General features: G+C 45.2%; 1 protein-coding gene and 1 long non-coding RNA gene across 4 annotated transcripts in view; one reads left to right on the top strand and one right to left on the bottom strand.

Annotated features, from left to right (window-relative positions):
• LOC142303766 (very-long-chain 3-oxoacyl-CoA reductase-like) overlaps positions 1 to 21,122 on the top strand; it is a 96,636-nt gene that overhangs the window by 72,075 nt on the left and 3,439 nt on the right. For all 3 annotated transcript variants that reach the window (XM_075345466.1, XM_075345464.1, XM_075345467.1), the window contains 3 exons: positions 7,400 to 7,434; positions 7,700 to 7,781; positions 8,549 to 8,614. In XM_075345466.1, the coding sequence (XP_075201581.1) occupies positions 7,400 to 7,434; positions 7,700 to 7,781; positions 8,549 to 8,614 (183 nt within the window). The remainder of the gene's footprint in view (positions 1 to 7,399; positions 7,435 to 7,699; positions 7,782 to 8,548; positions 8,615 to 21,122) is intronic.
• The window catches only part of LOC142303767 (uncharacterized), a 138,048-nt gene that overhangs the window by 114,747 nt on the left and 2,179 nt on the right, over positions 1 to 21,122 (bottom strand). The window lies entirely within an intron of this gene.

Here is a 21,122-nt window from a genome sequence, read left to right as displayed (position 1 = left end):
GTATCACACACAGCGATGTGTGCTGCCGGAGGAGTGACAAACAACATCGATAATCAACCATTACCGATTTTTGGTTTTGGGACGACCTCTCCATGGTGAACGATTTTCACCATTTTTGAGATCGCTTAAGGTCGCTGGTAAGTGTCACACGCTGCGATATCGTTAATGACGCCGGATGTGCGTCACTAACAACGTGACCCCGACGATAAAACATTAACGATATCGTAGCGTGTAAAGCCCCCTTTACTGAGCAATCCTTGCACTGCTTTCATTCTTGCAAATCTGATTCTTTTCTTTCATTTTTTTCTTCTCATATTTTCCCTAAAACATTTATAAACTGACGGGACTCAGAACTAAATTGTTGCGATTTTCTGTTGTTTCTTTGTGATCTTGAGTCGGTGACGTAAATCATTAGTTCATCATATTTATGTATTTATACATACAATATATTTGGTAGGCGCTATTGTGTAGTCACCGTCCTCTTATAATCTTACAGTTGCTTTGATCATTCTGTGTTTGTAATTAAATAACAATTTTTTTAAAAGAAGTTCTGTATACTAATGGTTGCTAAACTTAATCAGTTACTGTTATTGACCGTTTAATGACCAGGCTATTTTTCATTTTTGTGCATTTGATTTTTCCTCACCTTTTTAAAGAGCCATAACTTTTTTATTCCCGTCGACATAGACAGATAAAGGCTTAATTTTTTCCGGGACAAGCTATAGTTTTCAAACCATTCATTTTGCCATACAATGCACAGAAGAATGCAGAAAAAAATAAAAGTGGAATTAAAGGGTGAAAAAAACCAACAATTTTGCTATTTCTTGGTGGGTTTTGTTTTTACGGTGTTCATTGTGTGGAAAAAATAACCTGAAATCATGATTGCCAATGCTATTATGGTGATACAAAACTTCCAAAATTTTTCTTTAGTGATGAAAAAAATGTAGAAGTTTGTAAAAAAAAATTCTGCATTGTGTTGCCATTTTCCAAGACCCATGAGCTGATCTTTTTATTGATACCAATGGTAACAATTTGTGGTAGATACAATGTATTTTTTTGCTTTTTTATAGCTGCGTGAGGTGCCAAAAAATAATTTAATTCTGGTGTTTCGATTTTTGTCTCTTTACAGTGATTTCCACATGGGTTAATTAATTTTACATTTTGATAGATTTCACTTTCACAGAATTTAAAACAAAAAATATCTAAAAAAAAAATTAACCAAAAAGGGTAATTGCTTTACACAACTATCTCGCTAGTACAGCTGAACAAGTGTACATGCCACAAATATACTGCTGTTGCTGCCTCAAGTTCCTATCCATGCATGTATCTACCAACCAATGTAACATTCTGGGTTAAGTTTTTTCCTGTGGGGAATGGTAGTATTTACAAAAATAAAAATTTAGAAATATTATACAATTTTTACTTTTTTTTCATAGGTATATTAATGTTTTAATTGGACAACCGCATAACTTTACTGTGGGTTGTTGCAGCAGTTTTAGGCCATGTTCCTTCCTCCTGCCATTTGCTGTTACATTGCAAGATACCAACAATATATTCTCTTCCATAACATTAAAGTACAGTTTCAACACAACAGTAAAAGTTCTAAAATATGAAGCTGCATGTTCTATACAAGGTCTCAAATAATAAACAAGGAACTTATAAAGTGATTCAGATAAGATTGTATATACAATCAACTGGACAAAGTTAATTCAAACACTTATGTACAGACGGTGAAATAAGTTTTGAACACATCACTGTCACGCTGCAGTAAGACGTGGAAAAGAGTAGTACAGTGACGTCAACACAAAGTAGCAGCAGAGTAACTTCACGCTGTACTAAGACGTGACTCGGAGTAGTATAGCACAGTAACCAGAAGATGATAGCAAAGTAGTTAGAGAGCCGAGTCAACAACAGGAAGTCAAAACAATGTACGAGGGGTGAACGAACTCAGAGTCAGAAGCAAGCAAAGATGTCAGGAGCCGAACGGTAATAAAGAAAGCTGAAGGGACAGACAGAGCCAAGTCAGGGATGGGAGCGTAAGTCTAGTATTGGGAAGTTCAAACTACAAACAAAAGGTATAACAAGCGTGACGGGGCCAGGGGAGGACAGACAGACACAGGTTAGGAGGAAGAGGGTGCATGTCAGGGCAGATCGGGTACCTCAACAGAGCCACCTACACACATTATGAGACATAGACTATCACTAGTGCTGAACCAGAGGTGCAGCACCCAGATATAACATTCCGTAAACCATAACGAGGCAAGGAGAAATTAACCCCTTGCATGACCAGACCGGAGCTGGGAGTTACCACAGCAGCAGATGCCGGCCTGGATCATGACAATCACCAAGTTTCTAAAGTAAATACAGTACAGACCAAAGTTTGGACACACCTTCTCATTCAAAGAGTTTTCTTTATTTTCATGACTCTGAAAATTGTAGATTCCCATTGAAGGCATCAAAACTATTAAATAACACATGTGGAATGAAATACTTAATAAAAAAGTGTGAAACAACTGAAAATATGTCTTATATTCTAGGTTCTTCAAAGTAGCCACCTTTTGCTTTGATTACTGCTTTGCACACTCTTGGCATTCTCTTGATGAGCTTCAAGAGGTAGTCACCGGAAATGGTCTTCCAACAGTCTTGAAGGAGTTCCCAGAGATGCTTACTACTTGTTGGCCCTTTTGCCTTCACTCTGCAGTCCAGCTCACCCCAAACTATCTCGATTGGGTTCAGGTCTGGTGACTGTGGAGGCCAGGTCATCTGGCATAGCACCCCATCACTCTCCTTCTTAGTCAAATAGCCCTTACACAGCCTGGAGGTGTGTTTGGGGTCATTGTCCTGTTGAAAAATAAATGATGGTCCAACTAAACGCAAACCGGATGGAATAGCATGCCGCTGCAAGATGCTGTGGTAGCCATGCTGGTTCAGTATGCCTTCAATTTTGAATAAATCCCCAACAGTGTCACCAGCAAAGCACCTCCACACCATCACACCTCCTCCTCCATGCTTCACGGTGGGAACCAAGCATGTAGAGTCCATCCGTTCACCTTTTCTGCATCGCACAAAGACACGGTGGTTGGATCCAAAGATCTCAAATTTGGACTCATCAGACCAAAGCACAGATTTCCACTAGTCTAATGTCCATTTCTTGTGTTCTTTAGCCCAAACAAGTCTCTTCTGCTTGTTGGCTGTCCTTAGCAGTGGTTTCCTAGCAGCTATTTTACCATGAAGGCCTGCTGCACAAAGTCTCCTCTAAACAGTTGTTCTAGAGATGTGTCTGCTGCTAGAACTCTGTGTGGCATTGACCTGGTCTCTAATCTGAGCTACTGTTAACCTGGGATTTCTGAGGCTGGTGACTCGGATAAACTTATCCTCCGCAGCAGAGGTGACTCTTGGTCTTCCATTCCTGGGGCGGTCCTGATGTGAGCCAGTTTCTTTGTAGCGTTTGATGGTTTTTGCCACTGCACTTGGGGACACTTTCAAAGCTTTCCCTATTTTTCAGACTAACTGACCTTCATTTCTTAAAGTAATGATGGCCATTCGTTTTTCTTTACTTAGCTGCTTTTTTCTTGCCATAATATAAATTTTAACAGTCTATTCAGTAGGACTATCAGCTGTGTATCCACCAGACGTCTGCACAACACAACTGATGGTCCCAACCCCATTTATAAGGCAAGAAATCCCACTTATTAAACCTGACAGGGCACACCTGTGAAGTGAAAAACATTTCCGGTGACTAACTCTTGAAGCTCATCAAGAGAATGCCAATATACACAGGCAAAGAAATCAAGCCAAATATGTCCATACATTTAGTGATGTGTAATAGTGAGAAATGACACAGGGAAGAAGTACTGAAAACATGAAGAAAGGTGCAAAAATCCATGAAAAGTGATGACACCAGCTGGAATCTGTCAGTAAATAGAAGGCAATCCTGACTCATAGTGAAAAATAATATCAGATGTTTAAACTGGTGGCCTATTAAAAGGAGATAGACAAGAAACATATCATGCTGGGTAAAAACAGTGAGCTGTCTCAATACAGTCACAACATTTCTGACAAAGGTGTGACAAGAACTATTAGAAGATTTGTCCAAGAGCCAGTGACCAGCTGTGGAAAGCTACAGAAAGACCTGGAATCAACAGATATAACAACTTTAAAGAAAAAAATAAGTAATGCATTCACCCTCCTTTATGCATGCTCAACACGCCAAGAAAAGCCTGTGAAATACTGGGAAAATATAGTCTGGTTAGAGTAGATAAAAATGTTACTTGAATACCATAATACACACCATGCTTTCAAGCCAAAAGGCACTGCATAGCACCCAGGGCCGCCACTAGGAATTTCACGGCCCCATACTAGCAAAATTATGGGGCCCCCTTGAGACTCCACCCAGGCTCCACCCCAGCTCCGCCTCCACCCTGCAAACCTTCCACAGTCCGCCACCACTCTTGGAAAAACATATATTTCCATAATACACGCTCCACACCTCCCTGCTCCATAATACACACTCTACACCTCCCCGCTGCATAATACACGCTCTACACCGCCACTTTCCGTATTACACCCTCTACACTGCCCCACTCTGTCATACTCTGCCCCCCTCCTTCACACTCTGCCCATCACAGTCAGCACCTCTCTTGTCACACCCTCTCGTCGCACTCTGCCCCCTCTCTCGTCGCACTCTGCCCCCTCTCTCGTCACACTCTGCCCCCTTTCTTGTCACACTCTGACCCTCACACTCAGCACCCCCCATGTCCTCCTCTTCACTCATTACCTGTCATGTGCCCTCACTTGCTACAGCTACTTAAGTATCTTCTGGCTCCTCCCACATGGGGGTCACATGAGCATGACATCATCGCAGGTCCTGTACAGGAGCAGATTAGAGCCTCCTGCCTCTTCAGTGCTCAGGTATTAAATCCCCTCTCCCCTCCCCCTTGAAAAAAATCACTGGATTTTCTAGATGGCAAAAGGAAATGGGAGTTTAAAACAAAACAAAAAAACCTGTTTTACCGTGGCCCTGGGAGGCAGCAGCTGGGGGCGACCGCCCCTCTGCCCCCCCCCGGTAGCTAAGCTACTGCTGCACCCCCAGTATTAGTCACCTGTAACCCCCCCATCTGCTCATTGTCTCCTCCTCAGGCAATTAGTCACCACTCACCTCCCCTCCTCAGGCACCTCCATACAGGCCCCCCGCCGAGCTGCTTATCTTCTTGTACGGGCCCTGGCTGAGCCGATGCTGTTCTCCTAGGGGCCCTGCCGGTGCTTCTCTACATGAAGGCCCCGACTGTGCCACTTCTGTTCCTGCCAGCCGGGCAGGAACTTTTGAAATGACACACGCGCGCAGTACTGACATAATCAGGGTGAGCCGCGTGTGTCACAGAGAAAGTGCCGGGCAGGGAACAGAGGAGAGATTCCTGCGTTCCGCTGCCTGCACTGACTGTGCAAAGCTGCAGGATCGCTCCTTGCTCGGCACGCAGCGTGTGATGAGGGCGATCTGACCAGGGCCTCCCGGAGCCTGGAGCTCCGTACAACAGGTCAGATTGCCCTCATCACTGACCAGCGAGCAAGGGCCCCAGCGTGACAGCCGCGCTCAGACAATAACAGGCTCCCACTACGGGGCCAAAAATGCAGCCCCCGGGCAGACTTTTTCACACTGCCGCATCAGGCAGCCCGACAGCGCCCCCCTCACAGTTGCGCCCGGGGCAGATGCACTGCCAGCCCCCCCCTAGATACCGGGTATGCAGCTGCATACCTGGTATATCCAGCACACGTGGCTAATTTGCATGCAATGAAAATTAGCCACGTGTATAGTGGCAAAAGCAACACTGCCGGGGTCCTCTGCTGTGGCTGTGACTAGAGGGGGGGGGTCGGTGAAAAGGGGTGGGGGCCCGGCTGGCCTGGGGCTTAATAAAGCTAAATAATTGTCCCTGGCTCAGATGGGCCCCCCCTCTTCACCGGGCCCCCTACACCAGTCTCAGTAGCAAAGCCCTGATGGCGGCCCTGATAGCACCCCAAAAACACCATAGCAACAGTGAAGTTTAGAGGTGGAAAATGGTGTGGGGCTGTTTTTCATCATACGGCACTCTCAAACTTCATATCATTGAAGGAAGGATGCATGGACAAATGTACTAAGATATTCTAGATAAAAATATGCTGCCATCTACCAGGATGATGAAGATAAAAAGAGGGTGGACATTTCAGCAAGACAATGATCCCAAACACACAGCCAAGGAAACTCTCAATTGGTTTCAGAGAAAGAAGCTGAAGCTGCTAGAATGACCCAGCCAATCACCTGAAGAAACTAAAGCTCAGAGTGCATAGAAGGAGCTCACGGGATCTTCAGGATTTGAATAGTGTAAAGGCCCAGTCACACACAACGACTTACCAGCGATCCCGAAAACGATGCGACCTGATAGGGATCGCTGGTAAGTTGCGGAGAGGTCGCTGGTGAGATGTCACACAGTCAGATCTTACCAGCGATGCAGGAACAATACAGGTCGCAGTAGCGACCTGTATAACGATCTCAGCAGTCACTGTGACCCTGTCACACAGTGTCAAACACAGCGATGTGTCCTGCTCAGCAGGACATCGTCTTTGAAGAAAATGTCCTGGACCATTATGCAAGGACTAGCGATCTCACAGCAGGGGCCTGATCGCTGGTAAGTGTCACACATAACGAGATCGCTAACGGGATCGCTACTGCGTCACAGAAACTGTGACTCAGCAGCGATCTCGCTAGCGATCTCGTTATGTGTGATGGTACCTTAAGTGTAGAAGAATGACCCCAGAATCACACCTGAGCAATGCATGCCACTAATTTCTCCATACAGAAGGCGTCTTGAAGCTGTCATCAACAAAGGCTTTTGTACAGCTTAAAAAATACATTTCACTAAGCGTGTTCAATACCTTTTCCCTATGTAATTTCTCATTATTACACATAACGTAATTTATGGACATCTGGAATTTGAATTCTTTGTGTGGATTGGATGGGTTGTTACCGACATCTGGAGAGAAATTCACATCAAATGCACCTTTAGGAATATATTTATTTAGAAAATGGGTGACGTGTTCAATACTTATTTCACCGACTGTCTATTTAGTGAGAATCAATAGTAGTATAATTTAAAGTTTAACTATTACTTTGTAATGATCCCTAATCTAAATACCTGTCATGAAATATTTTTGTGTTTTAAAATACTCTAGAGTGTGAATTTCTTGTAGCATTTACTTTCTTCATCTATGTGCTCCAGATATGTAGAAACCGCATCACCATATCCCAGATGAAAGCTGAGGTCTGAGTAGTTTTACTTAATTATGAGGCCCAATGATGATTTCAGAATGCTTAATAATATCAGCAATCACAATGCAGTTTATAAAAGACAAGTTTTGTTTCTTTCAGATGACACGGATCGTTCTTCCTCAAATGGTACAAAGGTAATATTAAGAATTGGTGTTTTACATGGTGTAGTGCTTGTCATTTCTCCATCGAGCCATGAGAGGCGCCACTGCTGGCTGGGGCTTATTAGTAGAATACGTGTACAATATCAGACTAGTATTGGATGGTTGCCCCTCGTTCAGAACTGTTTCTCAACACCCAATGTGAAATGAGTGTTTATGTATACTCCTTAGAATGAAAAGATTTTGGGAAAAAATCCAAGTATTCAACAATTTAATGCAAGATTTCATTATTATTCCTCAGGAAGAAAGGACTAATTATTAACATTTCCTCAGAAGCTGGAAAGCGCCCTTATCCAATGGCGCTAATGTACAGTTCTTCCAAGGTATGAATGAATCTTAAGCTGGGTTCACACATAGCGACAGCGACAACGACGTTGCTGTTACGTCACCATTTTCTGTGACGCAACAGCGACCTTGTAAGTCGCTGTTATGATCGCTGCTTACCTGTCAAATACAGCAGACGCAGCAGCGATCATAACGACACAGCGTCGCTGTGCTACATGTGCAGAGAGCAGGGAGCCGCGCACACTGCTTAGCACTGGCTCCCTGCACTCCTAGCTACAGTACACATCGACATGTGCAGAGAGCAGGGAGCCGGCACTGGCAGCTAGAGCGGCGGACGCTGGTAACGAAGGTAAATATCGGGTAACCAAGGAAAGGTCTTCCCTTGGTTACCCGATGTTTACCTTGGTTACAGCTTACCGCAGCTACCAGATGCCGGCTCCTGCTCCCTGCTCGCTTCATTTTGTCGCTCTCTCGCGATGTGTGCGTCACAGCGGCAGAGCGACGACCAAAAAATGAAGCTGGACATTCAGCAATGACCGCCGACCTCACAGCAGGGGCCAGGTCGTTGCTGGATGTCACACACAGCGACAGCGACGGAACGTCGCTGCAACGTCACAGAAAATGGTGACGTAGCAGCAACGTCGTTGTCGTCGTCGCTGTGTGTGACACCACCCTTACACAGACCGCTGTGTAACATGATGGTGCTATGTAAACAATGCGCAATAAATAGCTAGAATTACAATTATTGTTCTATTATTTAATATTACCATTATTTGAATATGCGATTTCTATCCATTTTTGACAGGTGTTTGTGGATTTCTTTTCTCGTGGTCTGCATACAGAATACAAGTCTAAAGGAATAACTGTACAGGTTGGAATCTTTTACAGTAAAAATACGGCTCTAAAACATAATTAATAGGGTCTTTTAATATGCTACTGTTACCAAAATGCACATTTTTGTCTCATGTCATGAAAAAAAACCCTCTCCCTTAAGGGTGCTTTACACGCTGCGATATCGCTAACGATTTATCGTCGGGGTCACGGTGTTTGTGACGCACATCCAGCGTCGTTAGCGGCATCGCAGCATGTAACACGTACGAGCGACCTTAAATGATCGCAAAAGAGACAAAAATCGTTGGTTTTGGAGAGGTTGTCCAAACACCAAAAATCGTTGTCTAGTACGTAGCGATGTTTTTCCTCGTTCCTGCAGCAGCACACATCGCTACATGTGACACCGCAGGAGCGACGAACATCTCCTTACCTGCCTCCACCGGGAATGCGGAAGGAAGGAGGTGGGCGGCATGTTTCGGACGCTCATCTCCGCACCTCCTCTGCTATTGGCTGCCTGCCGTGTGACGTCGCTGTGACACCGCACGACCCGCCCCCTTAGAAAGGAGTGACGTTGCAGGGAAGGTAAGTCCGTGTGACGGGTATTAGCGATGTTGTGCGCCACGGGCAGCGATTTGCCCGTGATGCATAACCGACGGGGGCGGGTGCAGTACTGATATCGCAGCGTGTAAAGCCCCCTTTAGTTTAGCATTTACTACCTTGAGTTCTGTTTTCTGTATGGTCACGTTCATATTGTATTTTTAAATTATGACTGTTGAAAGAACTTTGATATTTATCATCTCAGCTTTTCATGGCTCAACAGGGCGAGGTATGGCTACAGATCAGCCAAGTGAAATACAGTGATTTCATAAATCCCATAAAAATTAATATTCGCTACAAATATGGTGTAGCTCACTGTGACATGAATGGCTGACATGGGAATAACCCATTAAAGGGTTATTCTAATCACAATAAATTGTTAAAATTGCAGTGCTTGTTTAAACAAACAACTTTGCAATTTTCTTGTTATGAAAATTCTTCTCTGCTGTCAAGAATGTTGGATTTAGGATTTTTTTTAGCTCAATTGTGATTATCAACCACTTCTGTAGTCTAGTGGGGCCGCTGTCTCCTAGGTATGGAGCGCAGTACTTACAAGTAGAGGTGAGTGGACCCGTGGAAGTTCGGTTCTGTGGGTTCACCCGGACTTTAGATAAAGTTCGGTTTGAGACCCAGATTTGACCTGAACCCCAATGGAAGTCAGTAATTGGGCAGTTTGGGTCTCCACCCACATGTAGCCAGCCATAAATAGATCCCTTCCAGGACAGGGTGAGAGGGATTTTTCCATTTCTTCTGTTTGGTGCACGCTACATCTTATGCTGTTGTTACCCCCAGTGCGAGCTGTTCAAACACTACAAGTGGCTCACACTGAGCTGAGCACTGAGCATAGCGATGCTTGCACGGGTGGTCAGCATACATACAGTAAAGCACTCAAACTCCGAACCTGAACTCTGTTTTTTTCTTGTAAATTTTGTGTTAATATGAACACCAAACCTTTGATTCACTCATCGTTACTTACAAGTTCTCTCTGGGGATGAGCGAACTGTTCGATGCTCGCGTGCTCAAGTGCTCGGTAAGTCTAACAAGTATTTGGATGCTCGGGTGCTCAGTACTTATTCACAGACTATAATGGACGTCAATGGGGAACGCAAGCATTTTTCAGGAAAATCTTCTGGAAAAATGCTTGAGTTCCCCATTGACTTTCATTACACTCTATAAATGTGTACCGGGCACTCAAGCATCAAAATGCTAGTTAGGCTTACCGAGCACTCAAACATCGAGCATTAGCTCATCCCTAGTTCTCTCTAATAGAATTTGTAACTACTGGAGCCAGCCAGATTCCAATATCAAAGAGCACACAAAACCTACCATCAAAAAGAAACTGGAACATGCATTACTGCTAATAGCAACAAATAATTCATAATTCTATGGGTCATAAACATAGAGAAGTAATACTAGATGTATCATTGTTTTCTCTCTCAACATTAGATCGTAAATCTACTCCCGCTCATCATATATCAACCCACAAGAAAAGTTGGAGTAACATATCCACTAAAATATACTATAATGGTACAAAGACACTAAAATATAATCATTTATTGAAAAATTATTTTAACCCCTTAAGACTGCGGGCAGTAAAGTTTCTTCAAAGCGGTCATAGTGTTAATCCCCACCTGCTGCTGCGGGCTGCAGGTGGGGATCCACAGACGTCAGCTGATTTATACAGCTGACGTGTGCCTTGAAGGTATGAGTGGAATCACTATCCACCCATACCTGTTAACCCCTTAAATGGCGCTGTCAAGATGTGAAAGCGTCATATTAACGGCGATCGCTGTAGCTCTCTACTCACAGGCCGATACCAGAAGTCACGTGACGTGATCACATGGATCCGGTGGTTGTCATAGTAGCACAGGGTCATTCGATGACTCCTGTAGCTCACATGACTAAGGTCCTGTAAGAAGCAGCCGAGTTCTACAGCTTATAGATGATGATTATTCCCGGTCTGAGCGATGCTGCTCTGATCGGGAGAAATGAATGAGTGATCAGACTGCTGATCCATAGGGTACTAGTAAAATAAAAAATGAAAAATAAATTAAAAAACTTTTTTGAAAAATTAAAAAAAAACAAAAAACCTAAAAGTTCAATTCACCCACCTTTTGCCCTATTGAAAATTAAAGGGTTAAAAAAATAAAAAATATACAGACAGTTGGAATTACCCCATTCAGAAATGCCCGATCTATCAAAATCTAAAATCAATTAACCTGATCGGTAAACGGCGTAGCGGCAAAAAAATTCCAAACGCCAAAATTACGTTTTTTGGTCACCGCATATTTTGCACAAAATGCAATAACAAATGATTAAAACGTATCATCAGTGCAAAAATGGTACCGTTAAAAATGTCAGCTCAAGATGCAAAAAATAAGCTGTCAATGAGCCATAGATCCTGAAAAATGAGAACACTATGGGTTGCGGAAAATGGCGCAAAACCTACACCACTTATTCGGACAAAATTCAGATTTTTTTTAACCCCTTAAATAAAGGTAAACCTATACATGTTTGGTGTCTATGAACTCACACTGACCTCAGGCATCACATCAACACATCAGTTTTACCACATAGTGAACACGGTGAATAAAATATCCCTAAAACAGTAGTGCAATCGCACTTTTTTTTTTGCAATTTTTCCTCATTTGGAATTTGTTTTGCCATTTTCCAGTACACTATATGGTAAAACTCATGGTTTCATTTGAAAGTACAGATAGCTCTGCAAAAAACGAACCCTCACATGACCAGATTGGCTGAAAAATAAAAAAGTTACGTCTCAGAAGAAGAATGGCGAAAAAACCCGAAAAGCACAAAATCGGCCAGTTGTGAACGGGTTAAAATCACATATATCAAAAAACAGTACATAGGTCAAAATATAAAGAGGGAAGTTTAGACATAAATCCCACTAGCAGGGGAGGAGTCCTGTAAGAAATCCTATATCATTCATAGGTAAGTCGCTGACTACATAATATCAATCTCAGAGTGGGATGAGATGGCAAGTATATGTATCATATCACCGCTAAACTAGCCACAATAAGGGTACCGTCACACTAAACAACTTACCAGCGATCCCAACAACGATACAACCTGATAGGGATCGCTGGTAAGTTGCTAGGAGGTTGCTGGTGAGAGGTCACACAGTCAGACGCTCCAGCGATCCCACCAGCAACCAGTGACCAGCCCCCAGCCAACAGCGACGCACTGAAGCGATGCTGCGCTTGATAACTAAGGTAAATATCGGGTAACCAACCTGATATTTACCTTGGTTACCAGCGCACGCAGCTACACGTGCAGAGAGCAGGGAGCAGTGCACACCCCTTAGCGCTGGCTCCCTGCTCTCCTAGTTACAGCATACATCGGGTTAATTACCCGATGTGTACTCTGCTAACGAAGGTAAATATCGGGTAACCAAGGACAGGGCTTCTTGGTTACCCGATGTTTACTGTGGTTACCAGTGTCCGCAGAAGCCGGCTCCTGCTGCCTGCACATTTAGTTGTTGCTCTGTCGCTGTCACACACAGCGATCTGTGCTTCACAGCGGGACAGCAACAACTAAAAAATGGCCCAGGACATTCAGCAACAACCGGCGACCTCACAGCAGGGGCCAGGTTGTTGCTGGATGTCACACACAGCAACATCACTAGCAACATTGCTGCTACGTCACAAAAGTTGTTCGTTAGCAGCGATGTTGCTAGCGATGTTGCTTAGTGTGACGGGGCCTTAAATCTAGCCTCATCAACAACCCACATAATCAGGTATGTCAATACTAGAATGTCAGCTTACCCATGTTAAATGAAGAAGCCCTTCTACAGAGCCCCAGCAGTTTCAAGAAAATACATATAAAGGTTTAGATACTTGGCATATAAAGAAGGCCATTTATATGTGAGCCCAACAGCCAATGTTAATGTGTATCTGTTAATGTTGGGTCCCTATTAACCCACTCTTTGGGTTAACAACCCTTCAATTTATGGGCAATAGGAACGTGCTAATAAAGAATTAAAATTGCCTAAGGCTGATGAGAAGGAGTGTCAATTTGAAGGCGTGACCCAATAATCTAAGGAAAAAGACTGATGGCACTTCCTAAACCGCAAGTGTGAACAGGTGCATACTGAACATGAGATATAACAAATAAAGAGATAGTTGCACTCTGAAATGCTAAGATATGTTAACAATGAACATAAGCATATGAACATGCATTACAGCTAAGAAAATACATACTATCCACCCATAAATGGAAGTTTTTTAACCAAAGAGAGGCATTAGAGTAGATACAGACCCCAGCATTAAGAGATATGCCTTGATGTTGACTGATGGGCTCACATAAAAAGGCCTTTTGTATATGGCAAGTACAGTATCTCAATTTTTATATGTATTTTCTTAGCAGTAATCCTTATTTGTTATAAATAATCTAACCTTTGACAAATGTTATGTATTGTACTGTAGAAGTCAAGGGCTGCACTTGAGGACCCCACAATATGTTGAGTAGCCCACCACTACACATCAATGCATTAACATATTTTAACAGATAAAGCGTGAGGGCACCTACTAACATTCTGTTTGTTATTTTTGTTATTGTGCTTTACTCAAACCTGCAGAACATCTGCTTTCCTACAAGCGTATCTAACAAAACCTAACAGCTGTAGAAGCTTGTCCACTTCATGTCGGTTCTCATTATAGAACATGTAGAGCAGTACTGAGCCCTAGGACATGGTTACCTGATTTCACACCATCTAGACAATATCCACCAGTGGCCATTTTATTTAAGGCAAAAACAAAGTATGAAACAAACACAATTATTTAAAAAAAATCAATGTATGGAAAATACAAGACATAACTCAGCGAAATATATGTCAAATGGGTCTAGGAAACAGAGAGATTGTTCTCTGATGGGATACATTGCCGGTAATGATTGAAATGTAACTTTTATTACATCTTTATAAAATTGGTTCTATAAAGTAGCTCAATTGAGGACAAAACACTCTTGTGCTGCCCAGTTTAACCCTGTCTGCAAGGACTAAATGCCCTGAAGAGGACAACCTGCATTTTAAGTCTATGTGCGCATGTTGCGCAAATACATGCAGTTACGCTGCGCTTTGTAGCGCAGCGTAACTGCATGCGTCCTGCGTCCCCTGCACAGTCTATGGAGATTGTGCAGGGGCCGTGCGCACGTGGCGCTTTAGAGCGCAGCGCTTCGGCTACTGCCGAAGCGCTGCGTAAAAAGAAGTGACATGTCACTTCTTTCCTGCGCTTTGCCAGCAGCTCCTGCTCTGTCTATGGCAGGAGCTGCAGGCAGAGCGCATGGAATCGGCTTCACTACGGACATTTTCTGCAGCGATTAGAAGCGCATATGTGCTCTTCAGATCGCTGCAGAAATTTCTGCAGTGAACTGTACGGAACATGCGCACATAGCCTAATTGTGTATTTTTGTGCTTTTGGTCTAATATTGCAAAAATACTGTTTGCTGGGGTTCCTTGAATCAGAACTCCCTTTTAAGACTTGACTTAAAGGGCATCTGTCACCAGGTTTTTGCCAGCTAATCTGAGAGCACCATATTGTCAAGACAAATACTGATTCCAGCAAAGTATCAATTACTGAGTCGCTTGCTCCAATTTTGTTTATATCATAGTTGTATCAGTGTGAGGTTATCATCACTAGAGAACTTATAAACTCGCTGCCATATATTACTCCATATTCATGAGCTCTATATAAACCCTCCCCACCACTACACTATGTATATTTTACATAGAAAACTTCCAATTAGCGGTGTGGGTGGGGTTATTCAACGCTCAACATTCAGAGAACTGCTAGATCTGCAGCATATAAAACCGATACTTTATCAAAACAACAGCAATCAGCCCAGCAGGTGAGATATTGGTGGTGACAGCTTTAAGCTGGCCAAACTCATCCAGTTACAGTCCAATGGTCCAGTCACAAATAACGATATCGTTAATGAGATCGTTACTACGTCACAGTTTCCGGATCGTTATTAAATCGTTGGTGAGATTGTTGGTGAGATGTCACACAGTCATTTTTCCAACGACTTTAGTAACGATACAGCGACCTGTATAACAATCTCGTTGGTCGTTGGGACCCTGTCACACAGCAGCTATGTAACGATTCCGACCTCGAATAGGGGCGTAGCGTTTGACGCTGTGAGCCACATAGGCGTTCATATGCGTCGCCTTTTCCACACCCCTCCGCTGCGATTGGTGGCCAATACTGCGTTCTGATTAGGCGGCCGGCCTAGAAGGCAACTTTGTATCGCTTCATCCTTTGTCCATTTTTGAGCCTTGCTTTGAGGATAGAACCTGCGACTCCACCCGGATTAATTTGTACTTTGTTCCCGGTTGCTTGCTTGTTTTTCGGATCGAAGCTGTATCTGCACCCAGATTCATCCCTCCTTCGTTCCCGAGTGTTTGCTTTGAGGATCGAAGCTGCGATTCCACCAGGATTACCTGTTCTTCACTGATATACCTCAAAGCAAGGCTCAAAAAGGAACAAAGCATGAAGCGATACCCAATCAGAACGCAGTACTGTTCTCAGCGCCAACCAATCGGTGCAGAGGGGGCGCGGAAAAGGTTACGCAACTATACGCCTACGTGTCACAATTTTAAGTTCTCATCTAGGTCGTTAACGAGATCGTTGGTAGGTGTCAAACATACTGATCCATCCTGCCCAGCAAGACTCCAACGAGCCAAAAATGGTCCAGGACATTCAGCAACGACCACCGATCTCACAGCAGGGGGCGGATCATTGGTACGTGTCAAACATAACGAGATCGCTGGTAAAGTTGTTGTTGTGTCACAGAAACTGTGATGTAGCAACGATGTCATTAGCGATCTCACTATGTGTGAAATGGCTTTAAGGATCTCATCTCATACAACTCCTTTAAGTATTTCTGTTTTTCAAAGCCTCTTCAAAAGAAATATTACTTTTTCAGATAGTATCTAGGACAATTTTAACCTTCAAGTGGAGAAAACTGGTTACTACCAAGTAGTGGTTTGTCTCCTGCTTCTTCTGTTGGACTTGTGACTTTTTTTTAACTTGTAGAAACATAGTCGTTAATAGAACTGTCATCAATATATATGAGTAAATAGATACTAGTGAAATTAAATTCTCAAATTTTACATAAGTCCGCATTCACCAAAATGCTGTTTTTTTCTACTTCGCTTCTGTGCAGATCCAGCATTTTTCTAAACCATAAAAAGTCGTAAAAATGTTAAAAAAAAATATTTTAAAAACCACCTTATACTTACCTCTCTGGCCCTCTACTCCTCATCATCATCCTTCTGGTTCTCGTTGCATCTTCGGATCAGCGTCAGCAGCACTGAAATCTGTGAGGCTTTTGGGTTTGCGAGATCAGGAGGGTTCTGCTCATGCGCCCGCAAAAGGTTGCGGATCGCGACTTCATGGCATGTGCCGCAACTTTTATTGGCACATATGCAGAACCTGGGCCTAGCAATCCAGAAAGCCTCAGCCAAGCAGCTGAGGCCCCAGGGATTTCAACGCTGCTAAAGCAGAGCCAAAGACCAGGCAGGAGGCAGTGAGGAGCAGAGGAACGAACAGGTGAGCAGTGAACTTAGCATAAAGATTTTTTTTTATTTTATTACATATTAAAGGGAACCTGTCATGTGGAAAACTGCAGATATTGGATTAATCCGCAGGTTAATAGCATTCTACACCTGCTCGGCGCCTGCCGGGAGGAAAAGAACTTCAATCCTCCCTGCAGCTTTCTGGTTTAAGTCATGGAGACGGCGCCAGTTCGGGTTTAGTCACTGCTCTGTGTATGGACAAAGGAGTCTGTAAACATGCCCCCCGTACAGACTGACAGACGCTCAGAATTATAGCTGTCGGTCAATGTGGGGGAGGGGGCGTGGTTCCAGCTGCTGTTCTCCATAAACAGAGCTGTGACTAAACCTGTGTTGGTGCTGCCTCCATGACTGCTACCAGAACACTGACAGGAGGATTAAAGTTATTTTCCTCCCGGCAGCAGGGTTTAATATGCAGGCACTGGGCAAGTGTAGAATGCTATTAACCTACAGATTAACCCATATATACAGGTTAATAGCATTTTTCCTCGCTACAGGTTCCCTATTAGTTTATTATGCTCTCTTCGGTCTGCAAAAATACTAGCACATAAAAAGGGACATTAAATTCACAGACAATAACTTCTCTGTGAATCGAATTTAGTGGGAAAAAACATCGAACAGACAAATTCCAATTTTGCCTCATCCAATCATCTCCATTCGTCAATAATGGCAAACGCAATGTAATTGAGATGGTAGAAGCATGAATAGATAAGACTGATGGGCTTGGTATTTCCTAAACTTTTAAGGCTACTTTCATACTTGCGTTCAGCGCAATCCGCCGCTATGGAGAATAACGCAGTCCATTAACGCACTGCGCTATTCTCTATAGACTTGTATTGACAACGCACTGTAACAAAAGTGTCTGCGTTTCATCTGCTGGACGATGCAGCGTCGTTATTTTGACGCAGCGTCAAGCGGAGGGAACGCTACATGTAGCGTTTTTTGGGTCGTTAAGATAACGCACCTTGACTGATTCCGTTGGAATCCGCCAAGGTGTCTAATGACTGTCTATGGTGGCGGATTCCGCCACTATACGCTAAGCGGCGGAATCCGCTGACGGATTCCGTCACGTTCAACTGAGCATGCTCAGCATGTCCAGCAGAACGATTTAAATCGTTTAAATTCACTCCTGGTCTCTCTCCCCCCTCTCACCCCCTCTCTCATACTCACCGATCACGGGCGCGACGCTGCACAGTTGTCACAAAGCTCCGGCAGCTTTTCCTCTTTTGAAAATGCCGGCCGCTCATTATTCCATCTAGTATTCACTGCTTCCCCCGCCCACCGGCGCCTATGATTGGTTGCAGTCAAAGCCGCCCCCACGCTGAGTGACAGCTGTCTCACTGCAACCAATCACAGCCGTCTATATCGTGCAGTACAATAAATAAATAATTTTAAAAAACGGCGTGCGGTCCCCCCTAATTTTGATATCAGCCAAGGTAAAGTCACACGGCGCCCCCCAGCCTAACAATATCAGCCAGCAGCCGCCCAGAATTGCCGCATCCATTAGATGCGACAGTCCCGGGACTCTACCCGGCTCATCCCGAATGGCCCTGGTGCGGTGGCAATCGAGGTAATAAGGAGTTAGTGGAAGCAGCCCATAGCTGCCACTAAGTCCTAGATTAATCATGGCAGGCGTCTATGAGACACCCACAACGATTAACCTGTAAATGAAAGTAAATAAACACATACACCCGAAAAAATACTTTATTTGGAATAAAAGATAAAAAAAACACCCTCTTTCACCACTTTATTAATCCCCAAATACCCCTCAAGGTCCGGCGTAATCCACACGAGGTCCCGCGACGCATCCAGCTCTGCTACATGAAGCTGACAGGAGCGGCCGTAGAACACCGCCGCTCTCTGTCAGCTCCAGGCAGCAACTGAAGTCAGTCGCGCTGTCAGCGGGGACGTCACTGAGGTAATGTGTGCGGTGATGATGGGAGCGATAGTGACGTTGTGTATGCGCTGATGAGTGCGGTAGTGCCTGCGTGTGTGCGGTGATGATGAGTGCGGTAGTGCCTGCGTGTGTGCGGTGATGATGGGGGCGGTAGTGCTGGTGTATGTGACTCGCCTATCCAAGGGCTATGGGACACCCGGTGCCAGGCCGGACTAGTCCGGGGGTCGTCAGTGGTGGCGGGGCCCGACTCCGTGGCCCTGGTGGGTGTCAATTAAATATGGCTGGTGAATAAAGTTTATGGTTGTCGTGACGCCACCTGTGGTTTGTGGCTATTCAGCCGCCGCTGCTGTGTGAGGCCTCCGGGGTGATGATATGGCAGCAATGGTGGTACTGCTCCCCACAGGTGGAGCGGAGCCCCGGGGACACTGTTGGTGCTCGTAAGTGTCTATGCAGATAAATAACTGAGGCAACACCAGGGGTGCAGTTTCAAGATCTTTACTCACAGTTCTTGTCAAGGCCTGCAGGAGACTTTGGACTGCTGGGACCACCGTCAGGGACCTCCGCCGATCCCGGGTAGATCTGGGGGTAAATGCCAGTGCACCCCTCTAATTGTGTCCTTTCTTAGCTGACTTCACTAGCCTTGCCTTTTGTGGCTGAACCTGGCTCGGCCTCCACTACAGCCTCCGGGCTGGGAGCTCGCCTGTCGGTATTCGCCCCTTTTCCAGAGATTCTTGCTGTGGGCTTTGATCCGAGGAGCATGCAGCTTTCCCTGGACCTCGGTCTTTTAACCTTTGGAGATGACTTCTCCTCCTCCAGTGACTAGGGACCGTCCCCTGATGCAGCTTGATCCCTCCACCGATGTTCCTGTGGAACAGGCCACCAACTCTGAAGCTATCTGTGGCCCTGGAATCCCTTCGTTCCCTGCTTGGTGTCACCTGGACCCTCTGAGTCCCAGGGTCTTCACCAGGAAGCGTCACTTTCTTCTTTCTTTAGCTCCTGCCTGACTAGAGCTCTTTTTCTACTCTCTGTTTCTCTCCTTCTCTGTTGCTTTCTTTCTCTGTTGCGGACACTCTGAACTCACAGAGCTCCTTTCTCTTTCACAGCTACATGCTGTCTCCTCACTCTCTCACTCTCTGAGGTAAACTGAAACTCTGACCTTCCTCTCTGCTCTACACTCGGCTGGCTCTTCCCACCCCCTGGTTGCTAAGCTACCACCCTATGGGAGCAGGGATGGGTCTTACGACCCCTCCCAGCATGCAGCATGGGAGGGTTGCTGCCACTGTCCCTGGTCCCAGTGTGTGCCTAGCAATGAGTGTAGTGCAGTTTTACCTGTGAACTGGCATGTACCCCTTTCTTTACCCAGGATGGGACATCACACCTCTGACTGGGGTGCAATGTCTCTGTGGCGACGGAAGCCTCAGGGGCACCACACTCCCCCACAGCGAATCCCAGCACGTCCTCGGGCTGAAACAACAAAAACAATGGAAGAAACTGCAAAATTTTGTTATGCATAAAACATTAAAACGTTAGGACATTACATCCCTTTATGGGAGGCACATAAATAACACATTCACCGGGGACCACATTCCAGTCCAGTGGCCCGGTAACACATAAACAGGGGGGGGGGGTCATCTTCAAAAAGAACAGGTGACAAGAATTCAGGAATAGGGTGTCATCTTCGAAAAGAACAATGAGCAGACATTCAGGGGCTATGTACTGTCCTGACGCCATTAACTCCTTGTCGTCCTCCACCAGGGGCTCCGACCCTTGATGGCGCCCACTGGGACTCCGACCCAGCGACGGTCAACAAGTCAGACAAGGTCCTCCTCCTTCCACCTCTTGTGCTGGGTGGCGTCTCCTGGAGAACTTAGGGACGTTCAACAAAGGCAGGAGGCATAATTTCTGGAGCGGGCCCTTTAAAACTTTCAACTTGAACTTTTAACTTCAGGGGTTAACTTACGGATGTGGTTACCATTGCAGGGGACCATACTGTGCCAATATTGTACCGGACACCGGACTTCTTCTCCAGGCACAATACCTCCCCGGGCTCTGAACCTCCAGCGGGAACGGTGGCGAGGGCAGCGTAAACGGTACCTCTTGATCCCGGAGTGGTGCTTCACAGGGCTCACTCATCACGGTGCTGTCGGGTCCTGGCTCCCAGCTGAGGAGGGATGCCGTGGGGGTCTGCGTGGCTTTATCTTCACGCGACACGGCTGCTGCGGTGGCCCTCTGTTCCTGGGCCCACACCGCGGCGACCATCCTCCGGACTTCCGCCTTCCAGTCGAGCACCTGCTGCAGCGTCTGTGCTCTCACCCGGACACAGAATCGACCCAGCTCCCGCTCCAACCAGGCAGCGGTTCCCGCGGGGAGCTCACTCGGGCCGCGATCCTCCACATCAAAAGCCACTCCGCCTCCTCCACTTCGGAGTCCCGCCATGCCGCCGACAGGGCTGAACGCAGACAT

Source organism: Anomaloglossus baeobatrachus, chromosome 4 (assembly GCF_048569485.1).
Source record: "Anomaloglossus baeobatrachus isolate aAnoBae1 chromosome 4, aAnoBae1.hap1, whole genome shotgun sequence".
In the NCBI taxonomy this organism is placed as follows: domain Eukaryota; kingdom Metazoa; phylum Chordata; class Amphibia; order Anura; family Aromobatidae; genus Anomaloglossus; species Anomaloglossus baeobatrachus.
This window is presented reverse-complemented; position numbering and strand designations above follow the sequence as displayed.